Source organism: Bos grunniens, chromosome 23, assembly GCF_055505025.1.
Source record: "Bos grunniens cultivar Pamir isolate PY7600 chromosome 23, Bosgru_T2T1.0, whole genome shotgun sequence".
Lineage (NCBI taxonomy): Eukaryota > Metazoa > Chordata > Mammalia > Artiodactyla > Bovidae > Bos > Bos grunniens.
The window spans coordinates 19,040,733-19,051,748 of NC_141187.1; the positions used below are offsets into that span (position 1 = coordinate 19,040,733).

Genomic DNA, 11,016 nt, shown 5'->3' on the forward strand with positions numbered 1-11,016 from the left:
GGAGCCCGGCTGCTGTGTCGCTGGGGAAGCGGTAGCTCCAGCCCGGTGCCGCCTCCGCTTCGTTATCGCCCGCAGCCCTGTCCACCGGTCTGGAGGTGGCGGTGACCACTGCCGCCCTAGGGACGCGGATATGGAGGTTCTGCATTCCAAGTATATTCCCGTTATGTTACCGTTTTAACATCCCCCTTATGTTACCGCTTCCCCGTTTTCTGGCAGAAGATGTCTACTTGGTTTGGGGGCTTGGGCTAGCAGTTCTGTCCCCCCATCCCCATGACCTTTGAGGATGTGCATGACCTGTCCCCCGTGTACCTCGGCCACTCATCCATTCCCTGCAGATTCCTACTGGCCTGCTCCCAGTTCTACTAAATCATCAAAAAACCTTTCCCCAGGGAAGCTCTCCCTGTCCCCTCCTTAAGCTTCCCAGGTGGCTCAGTGGTAAAGAACCCACATGCCAACGCAAGTCGAGACACAGGAGATGCAGGTTCGATCCCTGGCTCAGGAAGATCCCCTGGAGGAAAAAATGACAATCCACTCCAGCATTCTTGCCTGGAGAATCCCATGGAAAGGAGCCTGGTGGACTACAGTACATGGGGTCACAGTCGGACATGACCGAGCAACAGAGGACGTGTCCCCTACCCAGGCCTCCCCTGACCACCAAGTATGGCCCTCCACCCAGTCCATCGTTCTCCCTCCCACGAGCTTTTCCTTCCATTGCAACTTGCAATTACATATTTATTTAGATGTTTATGATTTTAAACATAAAAATCTGTCTCACTCACTAGACTATAATCTCTAAATGGTCAGAAACTGTACTGCTTTATTCCCCAAATTCTATCACAACACAGACCTGACCTAATAGATGCCTCAAACATATGTGGAATGAGAGGAAAAAACATACAAAGCCACGCTCCCTCGTGTACTCTTCACAGGCTAGCCCTTCTCCCCAGGCTCTTCCAGGGCCGTGATGAGGCCTCCCACTTGCATCTTCTCACTCCTCTTTCTCTTCCTCCATCCTCTGCATTTCCACAGAAAGGGCAAGAGTGTGGTCTGGACAGAGAGGCCTGAGGACCACCAGCCTCCCTACCCTCCCTGGCAAGGCCCTACACTGCTCAAGTACCAATTTCCTTCTCTCTGCCGTCACCACAAGGTCACAGGACAGGTCTGTCTAGAAATCCCCAGTGCACACAGGCACGCACGCAGGCACACGCAAAACAACTGGGGGTGGGGGTGGGTGGGAGTTAAAAGTCTCTGCCGTTTTAGTGTCATGTTATTGAACTTCCCCTTCCCCAGAAGTTCAGGGCCTTCTGTGTGAAGTCTTTGAGCAACAGTGTTTCAGAGTCCTCCTTGGCAGAGAGCTGGAACCCTTCCAGAGCCCTGCTCACTCACAGTTCAGTATCTCTTCTCATTTGGGAGAGTCCATGTTGTCTTAACTGGCTGGCAGCTTCAGGCTGACCCCACGTGGGAAGAGATGAGCCCCGCCATCTTCGACAGAGGTCAACAGGCTTCGCCCACACTGCCTGGGGCTTTGAGGAATCTTCTATCCACTCCAAAGCTCTTCCTTCCAGACTGGCTCTCTCACTTGGGATGGTTCCTCTCAGCTCAGGACTGTGCTGGCCCCAGGCTCTGGCCTTAGCAGTTTCCAGGACACACGGCCTGGGCCCAGACTGCAGCAGCTGTGTCTCCAGCTTCCAGATGGGAAGAGGGGGAGCATCCGGGGTCCGAGAGCCTGTCCCGGCTTCAGTCAGCACACAGCAGTGGCTTCCCGGAGATCTTCAGGTCGTCAAAGGGCAATAGGGCAAAGGGCTGAGGAAAGGAATGGAGAGAAGCAAGATTAGGGCCGGTGGACAGAGGCGGGAGCTGGGAGACCCATTAGGCCCTTTAATCCCCACCAAGTGATCCCTGAAGGACATCAGGGAGCAAATCTTCCTACTAATCCCCAAAACAGTGGTCCCTCAGGGCAACTGGGGGCTGTTTTTGCTTTCGTTTTGGGAGTGGAGGGTGGGAAAGGGCACTCACAAAACATTTTGAATTTCTTTTTACATCACATATTTAAAAATGGAAAAGACTCTACAGAAAATCTAGGTTTCATCTCTCTTAAAAAAAAAAAAATCCAAGATCTGGAAATACTGGGTCCGTCTTCCTCCTCTGCAAGAATCTGGTGAAGCTGAGTAGAGCAAGTGACCCTCAGACAAAAGACTGTCTGGTTTCCCGCAGGCCCTAGCACCTGGCTGTCCACACCCAGCCCGCTTTAGCTGCATGGCTCCTGCAGGAGTCCCAAGTTCGGGCCCGGGGTCCTGAGAACACAGGCTGAGAGAGTGGCAGAGTCGTGGATTACAACCCCAGGCTCCTAACTCCTTGGCCCTTTCAGCTGTGCTAGCTCCTGTCTCCACTAGGGATGTGGGAGGCCCTGGACAGCAGAGCTGAGTGTCCGCCTCTTACGTCCTCAGCCAGGTCCTGGGGAGTCTCATCCTCCACGTTTCGCAGCAGGGAGTCGGCACCTGCCTCGCACAGGGTGGACGAGATGCCGCTGAGGCCCCGGCCCGCCGCCAGGTGCAGAGGCGTGCACCCATTGAGCATGCGGGCGTCCACCCGGGCCCCCGCCTGGAGGAGGAATTGCACCAGACCCCGCTCCTGGGTCTCCACGGCCAGGTGCAGCGCTGTCTTCCCGCTCGTGCCCTCCTGGGGGAGAGAAGGATGTCAGCCAAGGCCCTCAGAGGAGGCATGCCTCTAAGAAGAGGGGCCCCGTGCCTGGGCCCTGGGCCCGGCAGCTCTCTGATGGGTCACCTCACCTGCACATCAATGTCAGCTCCGTTCTGAAGCAGCAGTTCCATGAGTGGCCGGTTCCTCTGCAGGGTGGCGATGTGGAGACAGGCCAGACCTGAGATGGGGTGAGGATGGGGGTTGCATCTACCAGCTCGCTCTCCCTTTCTTCAGGGACCTCCCTTACCCCTCAGCCCCAAGGGACCCCCCCGCCCCGTCCCTGCCTACTCAGTGCCCCTGATCACAAGACTGTTAAAACACAAACCCAAAAAACCCCTCAAAAGTCTGGGGGGAAAGGAACTCAAAGTTTCCACCTTTTCAGTCATGTTATTGAAACTTTCACGCTTCGGGAGTCAGGTTGCTGAGTGACACCCCCCCATACACACACCCTCCCCCACCACATGCTGCCTCCCCTGTCCGTGCACACACACACAGTCTTTTTGTAAAACTCTACCTGCCTTCAGGCCCCTTCTAAAAGTCACCTTCCTCAGAGCTCTAGGGATCCTCAGGCCCCCAGCCCCTGAATTAATGAATGAATTAATGAACTAATTCATTAGTTCGTTTTAAAACAGAGTGGTCAGGGAGACCCTCATGGAGCAGGGACATTTGAGCAGAGACTTGAAAGAGATGAAGGATGTGAATTTGCATCGAGTTTTTTAAGAAGAGGGGCACCCGGGCCAGCAAGGAGCTAGCACAAAGACTAAAAATCCCATCAAGCCCCACCCCCCACTTCAGTCCCCTCACCTAGCTCTCCCGTCCCCACAGCAGTGACTGCCTGTTAACCTGCCAGAGAACTCACTTCTTATGTTCATTGTTTGCCTCAGACATTATCTTGTTTTGCTCACAGACGCAAGTCTGGCTCCTACAATAATGTCTGGTACAGAGAAAGTTCTCAGTACATTTTTGTTGAATGAATTAATGAGTTCATCTCATCTCTGTCGAACTGAATATCTTTTTTCTTTTTTTTTATAATTGTATTTATTGATTTGTTTTTGGCTGTGCTGGGGTCTTCGTTGCTGCACGGGCTTTTCTCTAGTTGTGGTCAACAGGCGTTGCTCTGCTAGTTCCAGTGCTACGGCTTCTTATCGTGGTGGCTTCTCTTGCTGCGGATCGCAGGCTCTAGGGCACCCGGACCTCGGTAGCTGTGGCACGTGGGCTCAACAGTTGCAGTTCTCAGGCTCTAAAGCACAGTCTCAGTAGTTGCGCTTGGGCTTAGTTGCTCCACAACATAGGGGATCTTCCTGGATCAGGGATTGAACCCGTGTCTCCTGCACTGGCAGGTGGATTCTTTACCACTGAGCCACTAGGGAAGCCCCCCAAACTGTACATCTTGAAGGCAAAGTTGAGCTCTTCTGCTTAGTATATAGTAGGTTCTCCATAAATTCTAACCAGAATCCATTCATTAATTCACTCCTTCATTCAACAAAGGTATTCTGAGTACCTGTGTGCTTAGAACTGGAGCTGCATCAATAGACAAGCTGTGGCCCTCCCTTCCCTGAAAGTGAGGTCCCTGTCTCCTGTCCCCTCCTCCTCCCATGGGCCTTGAGGCCACCTGTACCTTGCCAGTTTTGCAGCTGGAGGTCCAAGGAGTGAGGTGGTCCTCTGCCTGGCTCTGGCTGCCCCTCCAGTAGGCAGCGGGCACAGGCCAGGTGTTGGCGCTGGCAGGCTACATGCAGGGCTGTGTCACCATGTCGGTCCTGCAGCACCCGGCTGGCCCCCTTCAGCACCAGGGCCCGAACTGCACCGGGCTGGTCCAGATGTACAGCCAGATGAAGTGCTGTCTGCAGGCACAAAGAGAGGGTCACAGGGTGGCTGCAACGTGCTGCAACCTCTGGGAACCTGCTGGAGTGGGCATGGGAATTGCCAGCAGCCAGCCCCTTCTCTGAGGACTGCCTATAAAGGCTATGGCTCTGGTCTTCCTTCTGTTGTCCCCTATCAAACTCTCGGGGCCCCAATTCTGGAGGTAGGGTAAGGCAAGTGGCCCTCTGCTATTCTTGAAGTCCCCTTAGCACCGCCCCTGTCCCCCCTACCCTGGAGAAAGGGCAGAGCCGGGGCAGGGAGGGACAGGGCGTGATGGTGATGGGGTGGGAGCAGAATCTAGCTTCTCATCCTCTGGGGAGGCCTGTTATCCTAGGTGAGGGGCTGAGGTCTCAGAGGGAGGCGACAGAGGCATCAGGCAGGCTCTGCCCGGCACACTCCTCCTTGAATGCTCCCTGCAGACATCATGTCCTGTACTAACACCTTCCCTGGCTGCTTCCCACAGACAGTGGTTCCCACAGCAGCCGGCATGTGTCTCTATCACGACTCTCGTCACCGTGCTGTGTCATTACGTGTTGACACGAGTCCTCTAGCCCAGGCTCGAGCACCTTGTGGGCAGGGTCTGATTCCTACTCTCTCTCTGTCCTCAGCTTCTTGCCCAGTGTCTGACATATGGTTCCCTGAGGGAGCAGCCAAAGGATGCTGTCTGGTGGCTGGGGATGGCTGCTGGGGCAGACATAGGTATCTGGGCTGAGCCCACCATCTCCACCCACCTGGTAAAGGTTGTTCTGAATGTCCAAGACTTCCTGGGGCAGCAGAGCCAGGCAATACAGCAGCACGGCGGGGGCCTCGTGAATCACTGCCAGGTGGATCAGCCTGGGAGGCAGAGGCAAGGTTTGGGGTCAGGGCTCAGGCCAGACAGAGTGGGCTGGGGTTCTGGGGTTAGATGGAACACATCAATGTCTAAGTTGCCACCCAGAGGGTAGGTGCAGGAAGTGAGAGTTTGGGCCAGGAAGTGGGGGTTGCTGCGGGAAGCCAGGATCCTGAGGGTGGAAGCTCCAAGTTCCCATCTCTGGCCTTTGGGAGGGCCTTGGCTGAGTGAGAATGTGGGCAGGGTGCTGACGGGACAAGGTCCTTCCTGTCCACCCTGCCTACACCCCGCTCCCCCCTGGCCCCCTGGGGCCCCCACCAGGCAGCTGCAGCTCAAAGCCAAACTGAAAGCCGCTGGGGTAGCACAGAGGTGGTTTCCAGGGCTGGGCTCCCCACTTCTGCCCCCCTCAGTGGGGAGGGCAGAGAGGGCAGGGGTGGGGTCACCCTCTGTCCCCTCATGAACACCTCCCAAAAGAGAGGAGACAGAAGCTCTTGGAAGAGGAGCAAGGAGACAGGGCAGCACCCCACCCTGCTGCCCTCCACGGGACAGCCAGAGGCCATTCTGCAGGGCCGGGCCGGGGCCTGAGCTGGGGCCCCACTCCTGTGTGTGCTTCTGCGGGGAGGACTGTGCAGTGCAGAAAATGTGTGCCTGGGGTGGGGGATAAAGAGCCTTAACCTGGGGCGGCCAGGAGGGGAAGTTCCAGCCCTGGGGTTTCCCCACGTCAGGTGGGGAAAATGAAAGCCAGAGCCAGAGGGTCTAGGCCGGGGCGGGCAGCTGCTGGGGCATTCGTCAGGGGGAAGCCTGGCTGAAAGACCCGTCTGGGCTGGGGAGGGGGCTGCTTGGGGCAGGAGGGGGGGCGGGCTTTGGTGGCTGGCGAGGCCCAGGAGAGAGTGACGGAGGGAGGGAGGGAGGAACCGCGCTGGAAATCCCCTCGGCCAGGGCCTGCTCTCTGGTCACATTCCTGCAGCCACCTCCCTCTCTCCCTCAGTCTCCCTCCTCCCACTTCCTCTTCCCATTTCCATATGTCCACAGCCCAGACACCTCCGGAGGGAAGAAAGCGCCGCTCCTCTCAGGGAACCCCCTTGGGGGTCTTGACACCTCCCTCCCCCCCAGCACCAGGTCTAGATTCCACATCTGTCTCTAACTAGAGGCGATTAAAGCTGGGGCTGAGAGGCTAAGCAAGAGGGGCAGGGCCGAAGCCTCCACTCCCTGGGTCAAAGGTCAACCACAGGTATTCTGCACAGAGCCCGCACAATCTTGGTTGTGGGCCTGAGGGCTGGTGATCTCTAGGCACAGAGGACAAAAAGGCCTAGGGTCACCCAGTGGGTCCAGAGTGTGTCTCTGTCAGAGGCCACCCAGGACCTTTGCATCTCCAAAAAAGCAGATCAAGACAGATGGCTCCTGCCTTCTCCTCCCAGTTCATTCCAGCAGCCCAGATCCAGGACCTCAGCCCCCCTCCACTCTGTTTCCCATCCCCAAATCCCAGCCACCCCCTCTCTTGTCCATCTTTTCTTCCTGAGGGGCAAATCCTCACCTGGCCAGCCCCTACCATACAACTGCCTCTTACTTCACCTGCCTCTCTGACCACCCCTCCCCCCGGCCCTGCCCCGGCCCAGTCTCCACCAAGCTCCACCTGGGCCTGAGGAGGAAGGATGAAGTGAAGGGGTCACATAGGACAGTGAGGGGGATTTGCAGGGCTCAGGAGGTGGAGAGTGTCGGTAAGGCTGACTCTAGCCCTCACTTCCCCTTTCTCAACAGAGGAGGAAGTTAGCTGGAGTAACCAGCCGCCTATCTGTCTGCTGGGGCAAGAGTGCCCCAGCCTGGCTTACTTACTCCACAGGCCAGCCTCAGCCATGCACCCCTGGCAGCACCTCGGACCCTAGCTTCCTGGGCCCACTGGCAGCCTGTCACTGGCCCCTCTTGTTCTTTGAGACAGGGCATTCTGAGGTCAGAGGCCGGGAATCCCAGATATTAAGCAAACAAGGATGCCCTGTCCTCCAGCGAGAAAAACAAAACAAAACAAAACAAAACTGGGCTGGTCAGGGGAATTTTCTCTTCCCCGGGATGGGTTACTGGTAGATTTCCAAGATGCTAGCTGGGGTTCCAGGTGCCTGGTAAGGGCCCTGCCAAAAGGTGGGGCAGACAGAGGATGCCAGGTCCTCTGGACTGGGTCTGGCTACAGCTCAAAAGTGGGTTGAGAGTTCAGTTTGAAAGAGAGAGTGGGGACCGCCCCTTCCAGAGCTGGTGCCTTTAGGGATCCCCACATAGGGAATGCCCGGCCGGTTGCGGCTCCTGGGGAAGGCCCCGAGTTGGCATCGGGAGGGAGGAAGGGGTCCTCTCTTAGCCTAGCCCCCATACTCACGTGTCTCCGTCCTCGGAAATGTACGTGAGTGCTTCCAGCTGCTGAGGGCTCAGCGCCCCGGCGACGGGGAGCGGTGAGTCTGGAACTGCGTCCTCGGTCCTGGGGTCTCCCGACAAGGACAGGGGCTCGGTGAGTGATGAGGAGCCGTAGGTGGAGTCAGCCCGCTCCCCGTCCGTGTCTTCCTTCTCCTCTGGCTCCTTGGCGGTTCCCGGAGAATGAATCCAGGGCTGGGGGCCCCCGCCGTCTGAGGGCCCCGAGGCTGGGCGCGGGGTGGACTCGGGCAGGGAGCGCAGGGAGCGCAGAGACTCGATGCCCGAGTCATACTGGCTTTCATCGGTCTCGTCCGGCCCCTTCCGCGCCTCCGACATCCCCGCGGCGCCGGCCCGCCGGGCCCGGTCCCAGCAGGATCCGACTCCTCGCCGCCTTTCCGGGTTGCAGGTCCGCCTCACAGAGCGGGTGAGGGACCCGAAATGGCCTCCTTCCCGGGCTGCGGGGGGGGCCTCAGGGGCTCGGCGAGAAGCGTGGACGAGGTTCGGAGCGGCGGCGGGGTCCGCGGCAGCCGCTACTCGGGGCAGCTGGGCAGCCCAGTGAGACACACTCGCTCGCCCCGCCCTCAGGCCCCGCCCCCGGCAGGCGCCGCGCTTCCGGACGGAGGCCCCGCCCTTCGGAATCCCCCTTACCCCGCCCTCTGCTTTGGCTCCGAGTCAGGGGTTCCCCGGTCCTGACTCACTCTTGCGTTAACTCACCCATTCATACATTCATCCAACCGTCCATTCATTCACTCTATCCCCCTCCCTTCATTCCATGTATTAATTCCATGCATTCTTTCTTTCCTTCCTTCACTTCCTCTGTTTTCTTCATTCATTTTCCCATTCATTTATTCTTTCGTTTAAGAGGAACATATGTTAATCATCTGCACAAGCTGGGCGTCTTCTGGGGAGGGCAGGTGGAAGGTGGGACGGGGAAGCGTTGCTACCTGTCCCCGGCCCACTACTCTCAATTTCTCTTGCTTTTCCCGGAGACAAAGGGGACACCCATGTCTTTAAAGGAGTTCTCCCTTTGGGTTCTGGATACAAAGTCTCCTGTGTCAGTTTTTCAGATCACATAGAATTGGACATGAGGATGTGCTTTTCGCAAGTGGTTTTTCTGTTGAAAAGACTGTGGTCTAAAAAAGCAGAGTGGTCATTCCTCACAGGGATGAAATACTGGTCTCAGACAGTAACAGCATCTGGTTGGGCAAGTGTAGTTCCTCATGGCGGGGCCAGGATGGGGAGGCCCCAGACATTCTGGGCAGCACTCTGCTGAGGTCCCCTTGGCAGCCTCAGCCCTAATACCAGGACATCTTTTCCCCTTCCCCATCCCTATTTTCCCTGGGCCTAGCCTCAGGAGGCTGTAGGCAAATCCCACCCATGTGGGATCAGCTGCCCAAGATTTATCCCCTACCCCAAGTTCCAGAAATGCTCTTAGAAAAATCACCCCCAAGAAAACATCTCCCTTTCCCAACTCTGGCTTTGAAGGAAGGAAGCTGGGGTGTGAACACGCAGCTACTAACCAGTTTCCCTCCCACCCTCCCCATGAAACCTCATTTTATTCATCCATTTGATAGACACATAAGGAGCTTCTTCTATATGCCTGACATTGTTCTCTCTGTTGGAAGCAAAACGGAGGCTCACAGTAACAGTAATAACCAACAACTACCATCCCCCGTCCCGCTCCAAACAAACAAACAAACAAACAAACAAAAAACCTGTCCCATGGTTCCAGCCTTCAAAGTCCCCTAGCAGTTAACACAGAGTGATTGGGCTAAGATAGGAGTGAGAACAGGATGCTGGAGGGGTACAACATGGGGCCAACTACCCAATGGGGTGAGCGGTAGAGGGGGTTCCATTTGATTTGGAAATGGGAAGGGAAGAGGGCTGGGAAGAAGTACCTAGTCTCTGGGAAGGGGGTGAGTGGAGGGAGAAGGGAGATGGGAGGACAGATTGGAGGAGGTGACCCACTGGTCTCCATCCCCCACTGAAGGCTGGAGTGGGGAGGATGTTTTGAGCATGAGAGGGTGAAGAGCCATGAGGGGAAAGCCCAAGGAAAATGAGGCATCTCCTTCCCTTGGGGTCACTGTGACTTCAGACATCCTCAACTTCCTCCCCTGACCTGTTCCTCTCCCAATCTCAAAGGCTGGAGCAAAAATACAAACCTTAACCACTTCAAAATCATCTCCATTTTAAAGCTGGGAAGCTGAGGCCCAGAAAGGTGACTTGACTTGCCCAAGGTCAAACAATCTGAAAGTGTAGAGCTGTGTTTTCCTGTTCCTGATACAAAACTTTAAAAATGTTTTCAGTGAGGGACTTCCCTGGTAGTCCAAGGGTTAAGACTTTGAGCTGCCAGTTCAGGGGCTCAAGTTCGATTCCTTGTCAAGGAACTAGATCCTGCATGCCACAACTAAGCCCGGTGCAGGTGCAGCCAAATACAAACAAACAAACAAACAAACAATGTTTTCAGTGACTTTCTTTCCTTCATGAAGGTCTAAGAAGTTGGGAGCATCCGAGCCCTTTCCAAGGACACAAGAACTCAAGGGTGTGCAGTGAGCACCTCTGTTATACCCAGAGGCTGATTTTAAGGAAAAACCTACCCCATTAACCTAGCAGAAACCTACCCGTGTCTGGCTCTAAATCCTAACACGTATGTGGCAGCCCCTTTTCTGGCCACATGAGGTCAGCATTGAGTCACTGACTGCTTCCAGCACCTAGTCTGCACTCCAATAGGAAGCCCTTCTCAGTACAATTTAGGAATGGGGACAGGGATCATGGCAGTGTCATCTGGAAAGATGACCTGGGGACTTTGACTCAAGTCACAGCATGATCCAGGTCCTGTCTTCATTCCCTCAGTCCCACCCAGTCTTCTCCAAGGTCCTCTTCTCTCTCTTGTTTTCTGGTTCCCTTTGTCACGCTCCCACTCCCCATCTCTGCCCACTCCAGCCAGACTCATCTTCAGGAAACAGGCCCAGTTGCCATGGTGACCAGCTGGTCAGCTGGCTCCTTCCACAGCCCCCTTTTTTCTCTGGGCTTCCAAGGAGGGGTAATGCATGTGTATGGAGAAAGGGGAGGTGGTCTTTTATCTCTTGAAAGCTCTGGGGTTGGCCAAAAGAAGTTGAGCTATCTCTCTTCCAAAGCCCCCTGAAGTGGAGCCAGGAAGGCAGTGGGGCTGGAGGACAGGAGGAAGATTAGAACAACTAAATGGGGAGTGTGAAGATCCTATCTGGGTTAGG

At 55.9% G+C, this 11,016-nt stretch overlaps 1 protein-coding gene across 1 annotated transcript; it reads right to left on the reverse strand.

Annotated features, from left to right (window-relative positions):
- Window positions 1–711: 711 nt before the first annotated feature.
- On the reverse strand, window positions 712–8,366 carry NFKBIE (NFKB inhibitor epsilon). The gene is made up of 6 exons (XM_086371895.1): window positions 7,752–8,366; window positions 5,292–5,394; window positions 4,319–4,541; window positions 2,790–2,878; window positions 2,440–2,679; window positions 712–1,803 (listed from the first exon to the last, which is right to left on the reverse strand). The coding sequence occupies exons 1-6, from the start codon at window positions 8,117–8,119 to the stop codon at window positions 1,738–1,740; spliced, it is 1,089 nt and encodes a 362-aa protein (XP_086228021.1). The 5' UTR covers window positions 8,120–8,366; the 3' UTR covers window positions 712–1,737.
- Between the last annotated feature and the right edge of the window lie 2,650 nt (window positions 8,367–11,016).